This window comes from Haemorhous mexicanus, chromosome 25 (genome assembly GCF_027477595.1).
Source record: "Haemorhous mexicanus isolate bHaeMex1 chromosome 25, bHaeMex1.pri, whole genome shotgun sequence".
Classification (NCBI taxonomy): Eukaryota; Metazoa; Chordata; class Aves; order Passeriformes; family Fringillidae; genus Haemorhous; species Haemorhous mexicanus.
The window spans coordinates 6,156,343-6,173,686 of NC_082365.1; the positions used below are offsets into that span (position 1 = coordinate 6,156,343).

At 45.8% G+C, this 17,344-nt stretch overlaps 1 protein-coding gene across 9 annotated transcripts in view; it reads right to left on the reverse strand.

Moving 5' to 3' along the window:
• Window positions 1–17,344, reverse strand: part of PPP1R12B (protein phosphatase 1 regulatory subunit 12B) — a 133,909-nt gene that overhangs the window by 91,335 nt on the left and 25,230 nt on the right. For 8 of the 9 annotated variants that reach the window (XR_009489445.1, XM_059867896.1, XM_059867900.1 and 5 more), the window contains exons 2-4: window positions 7,972–8,102; window positions 6,373–6,491; window positions 3,355–3,514 (exon numbers count right to left, since the gene is read on the reverse strand). Coding sequence is in view for 8 of the 9 variants with exons in the window: in XM_059867896.1 (XP_059723879.1) it covers window positions 3,355–3,514; window positions 6,373–6,491; window positions 7,972–8,102 (410 nt within the window). In the remaining variant the exon portion in view is untranslated. Of the gene's footprint in view, window positions 1–3,354; window positions 3,515–6,372; window positions 6,492–7,967; window positions 8,103–17,344 lie in introns of those variants that run through there. The other variant, XM_059867903.1, reaches the window with a different exon arrangement.

Consider the following 17,344-nt stretch of genomic DNA (forward strand, 5'->3'; position numbering starts at 1 on the left):
TCTGCAAGTCTGGTAAAACTGCTCCTGAAAATTTCCATTGTGGGAAATTCCCTCATGCAGAGCCACCATTGCACAGCATGAGGGAAATCCAGCAGGACCCCAACATGGCACCAATAGCTTGGAAACTCCTGCAGCTTTACACCAAAGTGCTACTGTGCTAAATAAAACACAGTCACAGCAGAGCAGCTGTGGGCTTCTCTGTGAAAGAAATTGTAAATTAGGTGCTGAGTTTCTGTTGATTTTCCAGCTGGCAGAAGGGAGAAACAGAGCTGCTAAGAGACTCGAGGTCACAGACAAATTGCATGTCTCATTTAGAGTTAGCTGGCTCCTGGCTGTCAGCCCCCTTGGTTTAAGTCACTAAAGCTCTGCACAGCCATCACATACACAAGAGTGAAACAACGTCAGCTTGCTGTGAGATATGTTTATCATTACCACAATTAATGCCAAGGAGAGGCTGTCCAGAACTAAGTCATCCTGCACACACTGAACTTCATCAAGGAGCACTGGATACACAACCCTGCCCTGACAGGTGACAGGACCAACACCTCCAATTCAGAGATATTACACTTCTATTCACATGAACTGTGTTAGATTCCTGCTCATGGGCACAGTACAGGCTCATCACTCAATTTTAAGTTCTAATGACCGAATACAAATCAGAAACATGAAGTACAGTAAAATGCTTGAGCTTGATATGAAACAGCTCTTTGACACCAAGTCATGTCACTTAAAATTATGAAACTTAGGATCAAGATAGATGAACACTTCCAGAATGGATTTTAACACAGGCAATAGAGTAGGTTTGTGTGTTGGTTACACACAGCCTGGCTTTTGGTAGCAGGCAGGCTACAGAGGTGGCTTCTGTAAGAAGCTGCTGGAAGCTTCTGCCATGTCTGGCAGAGCCAATCCGTGATTGCTCTGAAGATGGACATGCTGCTGGCCAAAGCTGGGCCAGTTAGAGAGGTTGGTGACACCTCTGTGACAACAGATTTAAGAAGAAAATCAAAACAAAGTGAGCATGCACAGTTTTTCTTCTTGTCAAAGAGGAGGTGAGAACATGTGAGGGAAACAACATGAGACACCATGAAGAACGAGGGGGAGGAGGTGCTCCAGGCACCAGAGCTGAGATTCCTCTGCAGGCCATGGTGAGACCATGGTGAGGCAGCTGTGCCCCTGCAGCCCATGGGGATCCACAGGGGATGCAGAGATCCACCCACAGCCCATGGGGATCCACGGGAATGCAGAGATCCACCCACAGCCCACTATTCCGGCTTCCTGCTGGGCTAGTTTGTGCCCGAGAAGGCAGCACGGATAGCTCAGTCCTCTGGGGACAGACTGTCCGAGTACCCAAGCCGCTCTTAGCCGCAGGCAACCTTAGCAAGCTTAAGGGATATCACCTCTTTAGTGATTTATCAGCTCTTTTATGATTTCCAGCTCTTTGCTTGCTAAGGCAGACACGAGAGAGGAGAAGGCAGCCTGGAGTTCCACAGCGATGGTCTTACTGGGGGTGTGTGAAGGGTTCCAGCGACGGCTCTTCTGACCAGAACGGGCTAAAGCAGCCCCTTATACAGGGCTAGAGGGGATCAGAAATTGTCCAATAGCAGGGGTTAAGGAGAAGTGACCTATGGGGTCACAGAGAGGTAAACTGGAGTCCTAAAGGCGGAAGAGAGGGGCTTCTTTTGCTATTTCACCGTGACTTGGCATTTTAAGCCTCTTCCCTACACGGGGTCCCAGCAAGCCCAGAGCTTGCTACAGCCCACCTCCTGGGGGAGGTGCTCACACTGCAGAGGATGGATGCCTGGAGGAGGCTGTGATCCATTGGAAGACCCAGTGGAGAGAGGGGACCCTGTTTCCAAGCTGGAGCAGCCTGTTCTTGGAGAACTGCACCCCGTGGGAAGAGAGACCCAGGCTGCAGCAGTTTTGGGAGGACTGTGAGCCTGTGGGGGGAATTCACATTGCAGCAGTTTTGGGAGGACTGCTGCTTGTGAGAGTGAACCCACACCGGAGAAGTTCATAAAGAACTGTCTCCGGTGGGAGGGACCCCAGGGTCTCTCAGGGGAAGGATTCCTCTCCCAGCGCAGCAAAGAAAATCTTGGTGATGAACTGACCAAACCCCCACACCCTGTCTCCCTGTGCTGTCAGTGGGAAGGAGGGAGGGGCTAGGGGTAAAAGGTGTTTTAGAGGCTTATTTTACTTCTCCTCTGATTCTGTTAGTAATAAATTCAGTTTGCAACTTTAAGCTGAGCCTGTTTTGTCCTTGAAGGGTTTTCTCCAGTCCTTATTTCACCTCATGAATCCTTTGTTAATTTTTTTTTCTCCTCTGCCCAGCTGAGGGAGGGGAGGGTTAGTGTCTCCTGTGGGTGCCTGGTGTTGGGCAGTGTCATCAAACTACAACACCTTGTAAAGACTATTTACAAGAGCATGTAGTAACAACACAAAGAGAAATAGATTCACATGAACAGAGGGCAGGATTAGATTAGATATGAGATAAAAATTCCTCCCTGTGAGGGTGGGCAGGCCCTGGCACAGGGTGCCTAGAGCAGCTGTGGCTGCCCCATCTCTGGAAGTATCCAAGGCCAGGCTGGACAGGGCTTGGAGCAACCTAGGATAGAGGAAGGTGTACCTGCCATGGCAGGGGGTGGGACAAGATGAGCTTTACGGTTCCTCCCAACCCAGTCTGGAATTCCATAAGCTCTTTGTTCATGGGGAGCTCCAGCCACAAATAAAGAGCAGAGGAGAAAGTTTTATTGGTGGAAAGCCTAATTTGACATTACCTGTAACAATATTAATTTTTTTTTAACCAGGAAATGCTACACTGGGCAGGTTTATGGACATAATAATCTTGTTAGTGCCAGGACAGCAGAGCTGTCAGGTGCTAGAATCCCTCTGTCACTGCAGGAGCAGTAGCATGAAGGGGCAGAGGACAGTGAGACAGGGGTGGACACTGCATTTTCCCACAAGACTGGTCATGTTTGTGACTGTCATGGAGTATGTGTTGTCACTTTATATGCCAACATTATACTTTTATCCCCTACTACTGTTTAACTTGCTAGTCCTGAAACTATTACTCTAACAGTGAAAATCAGACATTGTGATTAGAAAAATTAGAGACCTCCTAATTTATGTCTCTTTCTCCAAAAAGCTTTCATTACTCAAAAAGGCCTGGAGGTATTAAAGGGAACCTGCCAGTCCCTGTGTATTTCTGGGTGAACCACTGTGGTTGTACACATAAGACCACAGAGCCTTTTGAGAAACAGCAGCCTGAAAATCTCAGAATGGAATAAACTTCTCTGAATGTAAAGCAAGATGTCCTCAGCCTTAATTTCATGCACTAGCCCTGGGAGGAGCTCCTACCTCATGACTTCAGAATATCCCTTGGCTGCAGCAACATGAAGAGCTGTGGCTCCTGTCCGAGGCTGCTTTATATCCTCAATTCTCCCACTGTTCAGCCACTGCCGGGCATCCTGGAGCATCTGCTGCTCCTCCTCTTTCCTTGACAGCTCCAGGTCTACACCTAAGGGGGTGAAGCATAGAACAAAAAACCAACAAGAGATGAAAGCTTTGAAGTACTTGTTACACTTAACCTATGCTTTATTTGCTATAAAATATTAGTAAACTATTTCTGATCTTCCACAAAACAATCAGCAAAAGCCTCTTCTGTGTCATTGACGGAGGCTTAAAAACTACCCGAGTTAAAAATTTTGAAAGCTGGGCCAGTGGTTGCAAATCCAGTCCAATTAACTAAAAGCTCAGGTGTGCATTAAGGGTAGAAGGATTGAGCTTTACCCGGGCTGTGTCCCAGACTAAAATAACAGACTCATGAACAACAGCTTAACTGATTCAATTGACCTGCAGTGAGGGTGTAATCTACAGGGAAGGTCTGAGGACCCTCAGATGTCTCCTGCAAGAGCACGGTGATGCCACCTCTGTGCTCACTCCATTTTCAGGACACTGCATATGACACACACAGAGGAATCTGCACTGCTCCAGAGGCATTCATGACAGGCATGCTGAGAGAAGAACTGAGTTATTCCACTGAGCAGCATACCCCCAGATTCTGATAAAACGCAATTTCAAACAATTTTGGCATTAGAAGGCCAGAAGAAATCTATGCTGGTGGCCTAAGTGACTACTTAGGGGCAGGTGGAGATGTGGAGAGGCAGGGGGATGATCTGGAGAGGGAGGTGTGTCTGGCTGACAGACTCATTAAACCAGTAAGAGGCAAAACCAACTTTAACTTTCTTCCTAAGTGGAGTTTTCACAGCAATGAGATCACAGAAGGACAATGTATCAATCACAAGTGTTGATACCAATCCAAACGAGATTAATCAGAGTAGAACTCTCTGAATCAGGAAAACATACAAATTAGAAGATGACAAATCTCAAAAATCAAGAAGGGTCCTGAAGAGTGAGTGTTCTTATGTATTAATACTTTCAGTATAAGAATGACACGACTGCCAATTAAATTATGGGACATTACATTTAAAACAGAACCAAGGAAAACATTTAACTCAGAGTGAGACCCTGTGAGACCCACTGTTGCAGGATTTTGCAAAGATCAGAAATAAACTGGCTTCAGACCAAGGACTAGACAAGTTTGTAGCTATTACACCCAATTCCTGAACATGCTGGAGTTCCCAAGGAAGGCTACAAGAGCTTAAGAAACAGAAAGCCACGGGGCACTCACAAATACACAGAAAGCCAATTTGGCTAAGGACTTTCTGGAGGCACAGTGGCTGGAGGCTGGGAGGGCAATTATACACATTTGAGCTGTTGTCACAGTCTGCAGCAGGCATCTGCTCACAGCCCCTGCTGAGGACAGGCTGCAGAGCTGGACAGATGCTTATTCAAAGTTCAACCTCATTTCCTCCAGCAATATGATCCTTTAAACTGTGAGATGGGAATCTTCATCTGGAGACAGATGGTTGTTTCAGGGTATCTTAGCAGGATGCCACAATTGTGGTGAGGCAATGCAAGCAGAATCCCAAAAAGTGTCAGGCAAAATACCTGCAGGTAAGGCAGAACCACTGCCTCAATGTCCTGTAAGGTTTCAACCACATTATTGTCATTTAAGGAACCTGAAAGTGCACAAGTACACAGAACCGGTGAGATGCATCCATGGGTCCCAAGGCAGCTGGTAGAAGGAGTATCTAAGTCACTCCTGTATTTAAGAAGCTGTGGCAATCTGGTGAACTTCTCATGGACTGGAAAATGGGAAACATAACCCCCATTTTTAAACAGGGACAAGAGAAAGACCAGGGGCACTACAGGCCAATTGGCCTCTCCTCTGTTCACAGCAAGATCATGGAGCAGATCCTCCTGGAAACTATGCTAAGGTCCATGGAAAAAAAGGAGGTGACTGGTGACAGCCAGCCTGGCTTCTCTGAGGGCAAGCTGTGCCTGACAAATTTGGTGGCCCAGGAACACTAACACAGGTGACAAAGCACCGAGGGACTGATTCCTTCTTAACTATACTTTAAAAAATAAAGTCACCACCATGTGTCAAAATATATCTGATAGAGGGACTGGATTCAATCCAGCATGTAGGCAACCCCCTCCAAACCTGCAGGAATAAAATAATCCAGACCAGAGTCTTTGGGGGTCTGTAGCCCAAACACACACTTCTAGGAGAGTAACTTCAAAGCCAGAAGAACCAGCTAAGACATGAATGCAGCTGAGCTTTGATTATGTCCAAGGATAGAAGCTCCAGGAATTCCTTGGGTTCCTTTTCCAACATTGCTGATGAAATTCATAGACATGATTTAAACTTCTCAGACACACATGCAGACATTCAACCACTCCCAAATGAATTCCATGAGTATGAAGAAAACTTAAGCCTGATAAAGTAATTCTTTATTTTAACATCAGTCCAAAACTATTCTTTAGCCAGGGATGTTTGTGCAGGGACAGCCTGGAGAGTGGCCCCTCAGCCAGGCACACCTGATGAGAAAGGGGATATGGCAGAAGAAATCTAGGGAAAGATCAGGATAAAGCATGTCACTCCAGGCCTGGAATATTCATTTCCTGGTCCCTGCCTTTGGCAGTCCCATAAATCTGACCTTGGTTTTATCAAGCCTTAGTGAAACAAGACCTATCAATGATATCAGAGGTCAGAATTTAATCTCACTTTAAAAGTAACTAGATCTGATGAATCAGATTTCAGGACTGTGGTGCCTTGCTTTGAAGAGTCCCAAGGACAGAGACCACAAACCTCCTGCATCTGCTCCACTGTCCTGATAGCAAAGCAAAATTTGCCTGCTGCTTCCCAGGCCAGATCTCAGATCTCTTCACCAACAGACAGCAAGGCAGCAGCATTCTCATACAGAAACTCTTAGGGGTTCCAACTCTCACTCATTCAAACCTCTCCTTTACCTTGTTTCTTGACTTGCTCCAGAAGCAGGTCCTTCATGGCTGCCTCCTCCGCGATGTCGGACGGGACCTCCCCCTCACTGTTCACAGCAGCCACGTTGGCCCCGTGGCTGATCAGGTATCTGCAGCAAGGACAGCCAGGCCAGCAGGTCACACCTCTGGACCTGGCTCCAGAGCAAGGCACAGGCAACCAAACAGCACCACAGAGTATCTGCCTTTCTCATGCAAGTTCAATTACCCATTGAGGACCTTATTCTTAGCCAATTTCTAGACTAAAAATGTTCATTGTAAATGCAAGGTCCTTGCTCAGATGCTCACAGTTTTTCTTTCTCCATAGTTACTTAAATACCCCTATTATTGCATTAATCTGGTTAATTTCCTTTTTTTTAAGAAAAGGAAATTTTACTAATTTTTAGAAAAGCCTCATCAAGTATTATCAATTTTAAAATTTTTCCTCTTATAACTTTAAGAAAAGTTCATTGAAGAACAACAGACATCTTCTTTGGCTTGTACATCTTTTAATCAGTAGAATTCAGAGAAGTAAAAAAAGTATCTGTTTAAGCACACAAATATAGGAGGGTGAGGTTGTCTGGTTTTATAATTTATTTTCAATTCATTTAAGAAATAGTTATCTTAATTCAAATTCTGGAAACTTTCTGGTAGCTGTGGTGGACTAAATATATAAGCACAGTATGACTGGTAAAGAATTAAGGGTTGGTGTTCAGCCCGGAGAAGATGAGGCTCAGGGGGGACCTTCTGGCTCTGCACAACTCCCTGACAGGAGGCTGCAGCCAGGTAGGGGTCGGGCTCTGCTCCCAGGGAACAAGGAACAGGACAAGAGGAAATGACCTCAAGCTGCACCAGGGAGATTCAGGTTGGAGATTAAGAGAAATTTCTTTTCAGAAATAGTGGTCAGGCCCTGGCACAGCTGCGAAGGGCAGTCGTGGAACCACTATCCCTGGAAGTGTTCAAAAAAGGAGTGGATGTGGCACTTGAGGTTTAGTGGTGAACATATTGCTGGTGCTGGATTGACAGCTGAACTTGAAAGTCCCCACTTAACCACAGCACTGCTCACACTAATCTGTCTGTGGTAAGGAAATGTACTCACAGAATCCCAGCCTGGCTTGTCAGAAGGGACCTTAAAGCCCATCCAGTCCTACTCCTGCCATGGCAGGGACACCTTCACTATCCCAGCTTGCTCCAAGCCCTGTCCAGCCCGGCCTTGGACACTGCCAGGCACAGGGCAGCCACAGCTGCTCTGGGCACCCTGTGCCAGGGCCTGCTCACCCTCTCAGGGAGGAGCTCCTTCACTTCACATCCCTGTAGCAGCTATCCCATTTTCCTTTTTGCTTGGCATTTTAGCTAAAGTATCTAATGAATCATAAGACAGTCTAATGACAACAGAAAAAGGCAACCAGTTGAAGGCTTCACCTTAATCCTCTGAAGTTCAGAATTCAATACGAAGAGAAAAGCACCTATTTCCAGCATTGCTTTCTAAAGTATTGTACAAGGCTTAGAGTATTCATCACCTGTGTACCTGCTCTGAATAGAAAGGCACAGGGAAGTGTTATAAATACCCAGAGCAGCCCCAGACTCACTCACTCTGCTATGTTCTGGTAGCCACACGATGCCACCGCGTGAAGAGGGGTCCAGCCCTCGTTGTCTTGCTGGTTCACATTGGCTCCATTTTCCACCAGGAACTTCACCATGTCCAGGTTCTCATCAATACAGGCCTGAGGGAGGGGATGTCCAGGGGGCAGAAGGATTAAAGGAAAAAGGAAGAGAGAGAAAAAAACTGTGTTGGTGTTAAATCAAACATACAACCCTTACTGGCAGCAGGCAATATCTGGGTTGAGCTTCCCATGCTGGGAGCAATCACACCTTAAAGCTTAGGTTAACTTTAATCTGTCAATGAAAACAAATTAATTTCAGAACTTTCAAAAATTAACTGTAACCCAGAGTTCCCAGATGGACAACCTCTGAATTTGCTCAAATTTCACTTTTCACCAGTGATCTCCTTCCACTCTCCCACAGAGTACCCTCCCCATAAAGGGGACAGTGACATGATGGATCTGTGGTAGTTTTAGGTACAGCATCAAATCCCTCTAAGCAAGGCAAGCTGTGTATTTACTTAGATTATACTGGTCCTCAAAATGTCAGTGAATAAAGGCTGTAACAGTGAACACAATGAGGCCTCACTAGGGGCAGGGATGAGAAGGGAAAGCAGCAGCTCCAGGAGCCAGACTAAAGCAGCTCAGTTACAGAGGTAATCATGGCAAAAGCAGAGTTCTAGGGAAGTTAATAACTTCTTTATTCAGCAGTATCTCTTTGTTTTGCTGAGTCTAACACAGGAAACTTTCCCTGTTTGTTCTACAGCTCCATGAGCTGCTGAAGAGAATGACAGCCCTTGATTAGCTGTTGTAGTCACTCCTGAGCCTGAGTTTACAGAGAGCTCCCTGCTTTGAAGTTGCCAGAAGAAAACCTAGCTTGATTTTCAAGTCTCAGCAGTTCTGTTGGGTGGAATTCCTCCTTCCTCAAATTCCTGTCTCCACCACATTCTGTGTTACATTTACAGTTTGCTGGAAGCTGCTTTTCAAGGATGAGCTGGCAACTTAATACACACATCCCAATGTGTGTGCCTCTGCTGGGGAGCACAGGGCATGACCAGGAGGTGCAAGGACTGCTTTTTACTACATGTCCATCCCCAGGCAGAAACATAGCTCCTCATTACTAGAAAGGGAAATAGCTTGTCCAGGATTCCTCCAAAATCCCAATCCTTTTGCACAGTTTGATGTGGGCACACCTACTGCTTACAGCAGCCAGGTGACTCCCAGATGATCAATCTCAAATGAGCAGCACTATCCATCCATTCCTGTCCCAGCAAGGAAAAAAAAAGAGGAAATCCTCTTGAACCAACATCCACACACCCCAAAAATAAACAATCCTGGTTTATCCACATGTTCTTCTGTGCTGCATTGCTCAAGTCAAAGGAGGGGCATGTCCTGGACCAGGACAACCAGCTCTTGTTATTCTTACTGCAAAGAGAGTTGGACTGGATGATCCTTGCGGAGCTTTTCTGACTCAGGACACTCTAGGGTTCTCAGGGACAATCCCAAACTGCCTGCTTAGGACACAATCACTCCTCCATTTGCTTGGCTCACAAGCAGCCATGCACAAGCCCAACTTTGAAACCTCCAAGGAAGCACATTCCAGATTAACTCCTAGTGCAGGTACTTGGCAAAAATGAGACAACACAGGGAACAACCACAGCACTGGGAAAGGATGCCTCAGAAGCAGGCTCAAGTCCCAGTTGAGCCTGTGCTAAAGCATCAGTGTGTTTCCTGGCCCTGCTTTAGAATGGTTTACCGGAATCTTGGCCAGAAAAGCACAAGCAGAAATCTAGAAATCATTTATGTCAGGGGCTGCTCCAAACCCAGAATGGCTGAGCTCAGTCTGGACTGGCTCCATCCCCCCTGCTTAGTCCATCTATGATCTCCCACCCTCAGGCCCAAAACATTTTTGTCCTGTAAACCCTACTCTGAGAGGTTTCTCTAAGATTATTTCAAGAAGTAAAACTGGGGAAAAAAACAACCAAAAACCAACCAACCCAACACAAACAAAAAAGTCTTGGGACTGAAGAGCATCACCATAAGGTTGGAGAAGCCCCAGGTCCAAGCATGATGGGGCAGGACATGGTTACATCTCAGCAACATGGGTGCAAACCAGGTTCTACCACCAGCCTCAGGAGCAAGGGTTTGGTCTTCTTTTAGTTTATCTGGTTTGACCCCCTGCTCAAAGCATGGCTAAATCTTGTTAGATCACACAACTCAGGGCCTGCTTCAGTTCAGTCTGCTGGGATGGAGACTTCCCATCCCCCATGCTTCACCATCCCCTCTGTGGATAATTCTTCTCACAATCTAATCAGGATTTTCCTTGCAACTTGTTCCTTTTGCTTCAGCAACACAGATGCAGCCTCCAAGTCTCAGCAGGTAATGAGGGCAGGAAATGCAAGTCAAATATTCCTACAGTCCAGGAGAACTCAGCATGCCCAGTGTGTATCTGATTAATTTTAAGACACACTGTAGAAAGGGTAAGTGCCTGATTTCCATAACCCCACAAATGACACAAACAAATCTATGAACGTCTTCTGTCTGTAACAATGCACTGAAATGCAGCAGGAAGGCAAAGGATGTGATGCATGCAGAGGTGCATGGAAACACATGGATCCATAATAATCCCTCTTCAGCTCAAGGAGAAATTCTTAGAGAATTCAAGTCTGATCCTGCAAAACTCAGATCCAATCTCTGTTTTGCTGCCACTCATATTTATTGGGATTTACTTCAAGCCTTCCCCCAACACACTTCAAATAAACTGCACTTAACATCTTCCTGATGATTTACTTACATTTTGACCTGGAACACCACCAGTGTTGACTTCATCTAAAAGCGTATTGCTCTGGAAATAGCCAGAAAAGGCTCACCCACACAGTGCTTTCCTTTTGGGCACAATCCCTTCTGGCTGCCCACAGCACTGGAGACTCACAGAGGAATTTTATCAGCCAAGGCAGCAAGGTGGATGGATGGTTCCTGCCTGTGCACACTCACTACTCTGCTGGGTTTGTTCAAGTGTTACCTGTAGCTTGAGTGTGAATCTAAATTTAGACTGAAGAATGTCTCTAGAGCGTGAGCGTTGTACATATTTGACAGAGACTTTTATTTACATTGTTTATCAAATACACCCACTACATCTGCACAGCCTGAGAATCAGCCAAGGGAAAAGCATGGTTCTTGCCCAAGCCACTGGATAAACTAAACTCTAAAGTTAAATGCCTGTTTAAATGCATAAAAGAGCCCTGTCACTCTTTAAAATTTCTCCCTGTTATTAGCCTTGCTGTTGTGCTGTGCCCACTCTGCCTGGTTCTGATGGAATGCATGCTAGAACCAGCAGGATAATGGGATCAATCCTCACCTGCTCCTACACAGAAATCTGCAGAGATTTGCCTCTCCCAGCTCCTGCAGAGAGCAGTTGATGATGAGGAGTCAGGGCTCTGTGGGTGCTGACAGCACCAGGGACTCCCAAGGGAGCCAGAACCATTTAACACTTGCTGTCTGCACTTACTACCAAGAGAAAGCCAAGTGCAAAGGTCTCCACCTTTATCCTTAATGGAGCAGAAGAATATTCTTTAATATGTAAGAGAAATAACCCTCCTCCACTCTTCTGTAATTCATGAAAAGCTGCTGTTCAATGTATGTGATCAAGGAAAAGCTGCTGTCCCACATATGTGATCCAGCCATGGAACACTGCCTGGCAAATACCGATTTTAGTACAAGCTGATGACACACAGGAATGGAACTGAGACAGAGTAGAATAACATGGATGGTTTTTTAAGTGACAGGTATGACCATGCCTACCTCAAACACCAAAATACAACATTTTTTTGCATTGTTGTATCATTACATGCAACTAATTACATTGGCTGAGATTTGAAAAAGTGAGGTGGAAAAGGAGTTTCCAAAACCGGCATTAGACAAAAAAGTACTGAGTAACTCCTGTTCAGCTCTGAAAATCTCATCATGGTGTCATGCAAGAAACTATCAGGCAAGGGACTATTTACGTAATTTTTTAGTCAAACACCCTAAAAGAATACACTTCTCATATCTTAACATGATAATGACATGTTTAACACAACTCAGAGCAAGAATTATGAGGTCAACAACTTGGATAATGAGTAAAATTGGTAACTTCTAAAGATCTTCTGAACTTTAGAAAGCCTTTAAAATGTTACAAGAGATTAAATGGCAACTTTTAGGGGTTGCAATGTATTTCTGTGAGTACTTTTAAGGTATCAACTGATTAACACTGATGTTATCAGGGACTTCATACTTGCACATACATTAATGGTATTAATAGTTTCATACATGTCACCATTTAACCAAGATACACAGTAAAGAACAAAATTCTCACTGTTTAGAAGAACTTAGGGCTCACATTTGTCCATATAAAATTTTTGAGACTGCTGATACCCCTCCAGCACATCTCTGCTGTGTGTTTTCTAGTGCAAATCCACCGAAATTAAGCACTGTGAGCCAGCCTGCAGGAAAAATGGCCTTCCTGGGGTTCAGGGGTACAGCTCACCTTCAGGCTGACCAACTGGGTTACCTGAGGTTACTGGAGGAAGGAGAAGAGGACAAAGAGGAAGTAAAGGGGTAGATATGTCCTCCTTTAAGTACTACTAATCCTCCAAGAGATTTAGGAGAGTGGATAAGTTTAGCAACGCGAGAGATCTATTGCTATGCAGAGTTCTCCTCTCTTATTTGATCCTTCATTCCTCAGGAACATGGTAAGGACCGCGACCTCGGGGAGCAGAGTCACAAAGCAGACACCTGCCCTCAGCCCCCAAAGGGAGGGGAGACAGTCAAAAAGGATTGGTTGAGAAGTAATGTTGCCTTTTTGGTGGGTAGTTTCTTCATGTAAGGAAACACTCCCTCTCTTAAACTGCCCTTGGAATCGGGCATGAAGAACAATAGAGAAATAGGCTTAATTCTTACCATTTCAGGCCTTGCTAACCCTCAGCTGCTTAGTTCACACGTAGGAGAGGCTCTAAAAGCAAGGTTAACTACAAAGCATAGCAATTTTGTCTTTAAATTTTTAATTCCTACTTTATCCTCTGCCTCTGTACAAGCTCTAACACAACCTTCAAGGTGATGTGGCAGGGTGGGAGTACAGGGTGAGTATCTCTTCTTCTCATTGTGAATCTTCAGCAGGCTAATCTCTTGCCACCTCTGTATTTTTCTTGGCAGTTGATAAGCTTCAAGAGCTTCTGGAATGGTACTAATGTATTACAGTTTTAGCAGTTCTTGATGCAAACTACATCCAGTGCCCAGAATTACCCACTCAACACGCAAAGAAAGTTGGCTCATAGGATTTGAATCCCAGGCATCGCTGGGCAAGTCTCCATCCCCAGCTCATGGTGTTCCTCCAGCTCCTGGCAGGAGACCAGCATTTAGCAGTTTTTCCATAGGGAGGAAGTGCTCAGTTTCTAAAATTTGCAGATATGGCATATTAGCTTACCCCCTCTGCAGTGAACAGGTGGAGCCCTTTCCAGCCAGGGACGCTCGCTGCAGATTGGAGCTTGCCAGGAGCTGCTGCCAAGGCATTCTTCTTCCCAGCATGAAGTTTACATTACAGTAAGGAAATGGGGACACCAGGAAATGGGACAGAACAACTTGGCTTGTCTGGCAAGGCTTGTCCAGCAACCAGACAAAATCTGATCTTATCTTGAATGAAACCTCATTATTACAATGGTGTTGTGTTTGCTCTTTCCTCTGAGCACCGAGAACGCACAAGCACCACTGAGTCCTGATGAGTATCTGCTCCAGCTGCCTGCCAAGGGTTTGGTCTGCATATCTCCTGAGCATCCCCTGGTTCTGAGATTGGAGGATCAGGGAGGAAAAGGAGACAGATGGGACGAAACTGAGGGTTCAGAGGACTGGGAATCGAGCTCCAAGAAGGTGTGAACAGCGTGACACTGCTCACTTTCTAGGGATGCTACACATTTAGCAAAGCCCCAGCCTAGGACTGGTGTTACATTTCACTACATATTAGAAACAGCCAGGATAGCAGTGAGGAGAGCATCTAGACCACCTCACAAATTCCTAAGAAATTGCTTGGGATCAGTTGAGTGGCAAAAAGAAAACCTTCTCACCTCCACAAGGAGAAAAGTGGTTACAAACCCAGGAGAAGACAGATGCCAGGCAGTAACTGCACATCCGCAGTGCTGTCACAAGCACCCATGTGGAGGTGGTTGTTTTCTTCACAACTTGCCCAATTGTTGGTGATTTAACATAAATACAAGAATAACATTCAGTGCAGCTGTTTGCAGGAAGAACAATTTTGGCCAGGATGTCAGTGAGAGCCACTCAGCAGCAGGGCCAAGTCCTGCCCTGTGTCAGCACAAGGTGCTGGCCCTGCCAACAGCAACACCTGTAACAAGGGGGAACCTGGCTGGGAGCACAAGGCTCTGCTCCCTGCAGCCCCTCTGAGCCAATAGTCAGTTTACAAATAATATATCTGCCAGTGTCATATGATCATGGGATAAAGCAGCATGTAGACACTTGGCATCAGCCAGCCAGGAAACCTGTAATAACTGCTGTGGGCTAACTTTGGCTGTATTTAATTCCCTGGTGCTCCCAATGTGGCTAGTTGGGATTTGAGAGCGAGAAACCATGCATTTGCTCCAGGCACAAGGAAAATGCAGGAAGGGGAAAGCAGAAAGGGCTGCATGCTTGGCTGCTGTGTTATGTGTTTCTGCTATGAATACCCAGTCTTGTGACAGAACCCAATCTCAGTGACTTCTCTGTGCAAAGAGTGAAAATCTCGTAATCCTACCGTGTCAGATCCTGGGGCAGCAATCCCCATGGTTCCCACATGGAAATCATACTTGGCAGTTCCACTTGTCACACATAAATGTGATACGTAAACTGCCTGCTCAGGCACATGCTGGCTTTGGAAATGGAGTATGAGCTGCCAGGCTAGGAGAGGCCATGCTTCAGCTCTTCTTGATTACTCCAGGAAATACCCATCTCCAGAGCCTCCCAGCACTATGGTGCCTCTTGTCCTGTGCAAAATCGTGCAGCTGCTAAATCAGATTGCTCATGAAACCACCATTATTAATTCTTCTACCAGACTCTCCTCCAATCTAGAAATCAAATGTTGAACCATGTTTACACATCCGCATGTCTTGCTTCCCTGTGTTCACCACCGATCCAAATTTCTGTAACTCTTGAGTCCTCTGAGATTCTCCCATACAACCACACATCCATCATTCCTGAACTGATCTTCAGGACCTTTCTCCACACGTCCATGTGCCCAGAAGGCCACTCCATCCTTCCATCTGGTGAAACCCCTTACAATTCAGATGGAGAGACCCTCAGAGCAGGGACCACCTGCTACTGCTTGAAGAGCACCCAGCTCTCAACACACCCCAGTGCCAGTCAGGTACAGACCAGCCACAGACACACCAGGGAATCAGTGCAGCTGCGAAGTACCTCTGGACACTCCTAATCTAGTACCTCCAGTCTCAGCAGGGAATTCTCCTTGCCCTTCTGGGCCGTGGATTTCCATGTGGATTATCATAAGCATGTGCATATATGTTCATACAGACATACACAGACACATTTATTCCTGAAAATTCAGGGAACTTTATAATTGTGGGGAAGGACTAGAAGACATAGATTTGTGCAGCCATTCTGATCCAGACCTGACTCACCTCCACAGCTTTGATGCTTTATATGCCCAAGCCTCTGGCTTTTGCCTCCTAAATGATGTCCTCATGCTGAAAACCTGATGTAGACTCATTTGAGTGACAGAGGCTAAACCACCCAGGAGCTACAAAAAAATCTCCATCAGACATGGGGTGAACAAAGTCGGTATTGTTTAAACAAACCAAGGGGAGACAGCACACTCAAATTATTAAAAGGTTTGCTCTGTGGTAAGTGAAGTGTGAGACTGAATAGAGGCCATCAAAAGTAGTAGTCTACAAACAGAATGGTTTCTCTGAGTTCATGTAAGTGCAGTCTGAACTCAGCCTAAGATCTCCATAAGAGCCCCAGCAGGTTTAAGCCCAGCTTGCCAGAGTTCCTCCTTCCCAGCCATGTGCTCCCATACCTTGCCTTGCACAGGATCAGTTTCATCCACATTTTCAAAATGTGCTCAGAGGACATTGCCTGCCCAAGCTGGGTGGGATGTGCCTGTCCTTTCCCATTGCCTGCAGAGCAGCACAGATCCACTGACACCAGGTGAGCTGAGACCCATCCTCCAGGACTGACCAGCAGCCACAGGATAACCCTCCTCGAGCCAAGATCTACCAGGTCACTCCTCAACCTGAGCTTTGAGACGGTTTTCTTTATAACAACATTTTCTACAGGACCGGTGTAACGAGACCACTTTGAAGTTCTGGAAATGGTTAAAGGGCTCCTGCAAACCAGAGGCCAACACTGACACCATCAGCACCATTAACTGTTACACACTGGGCTGGAAGCACTGGCAGGGCAATTCAGTCATGCTGTCACAGCACAGCCAAAGGGATTAAATGACAAGATTCACTTCTTGACTGTTCTTCTGTTATAAGTCTAAAATACATGGAACAAGGTTAGCCAGGAGATAGGGGAGTCCATCTTCCAGCAAATGCAAGGCAAGAGAAAATACTTGATGTCAACACACACCTCAAAACCACAAACAAAGGCAGGGCTGATGACAGCTGAACAGTATGAGGGTTAAATCTGGGAGCACAGAGAGAGGAGTTCACAGAAAACAAAGGGAAAAGCACTCCCAAAATAGCCTGGCAACTGTCAGCACTTGGACTGTCGGCACTGGAAGCTATGACCTTGCCATGGTGTCCCATGATCACAGCTCTGCTCTTAAGGGGCTTCTGTCAGAACCAGCACTACCTAAAATTCCACCTCCAAGTGATTCCCGTATCTCTGGCAGCACAGATTACACTCACCAGTGATCTGGGAAACAACAAACAGCTCATACTGCTGCTCCTGCAAAACCACAGAGCTTTTGCACCTTCTCTCTGCTCAGCCTTGGCTTCTGCATGTCCTCATGCCTTGCCACCCTGCACAGGCACTTCTGCACCACCAACCCAGCTTTAAAATCTTAATGCTTTAAAAATCTTGGCAAATCTAATTCTGAAACAGCCACATTAGAACCAGGAGAGAGAGGTAAATTCTACAGAGGAAAGGGAGCGAAATGAGATAAAAGGATTCATTTTCTAGTCTGATTAATTAGCTATGGAGGTTCATTTCTTTAACAGCAGTTGAGTCATACTTCTCATGTAAGCAGGAAAAGAAATATATGGATTATGTCAGATTTTTCCACTGGAAAAAGCCCCACACACAACGAGAAGTACTCAGCAGTATCCATGCCAGTCATCAAAAGAAAACAACAACAAATCTCTTACAATGATTAGCAC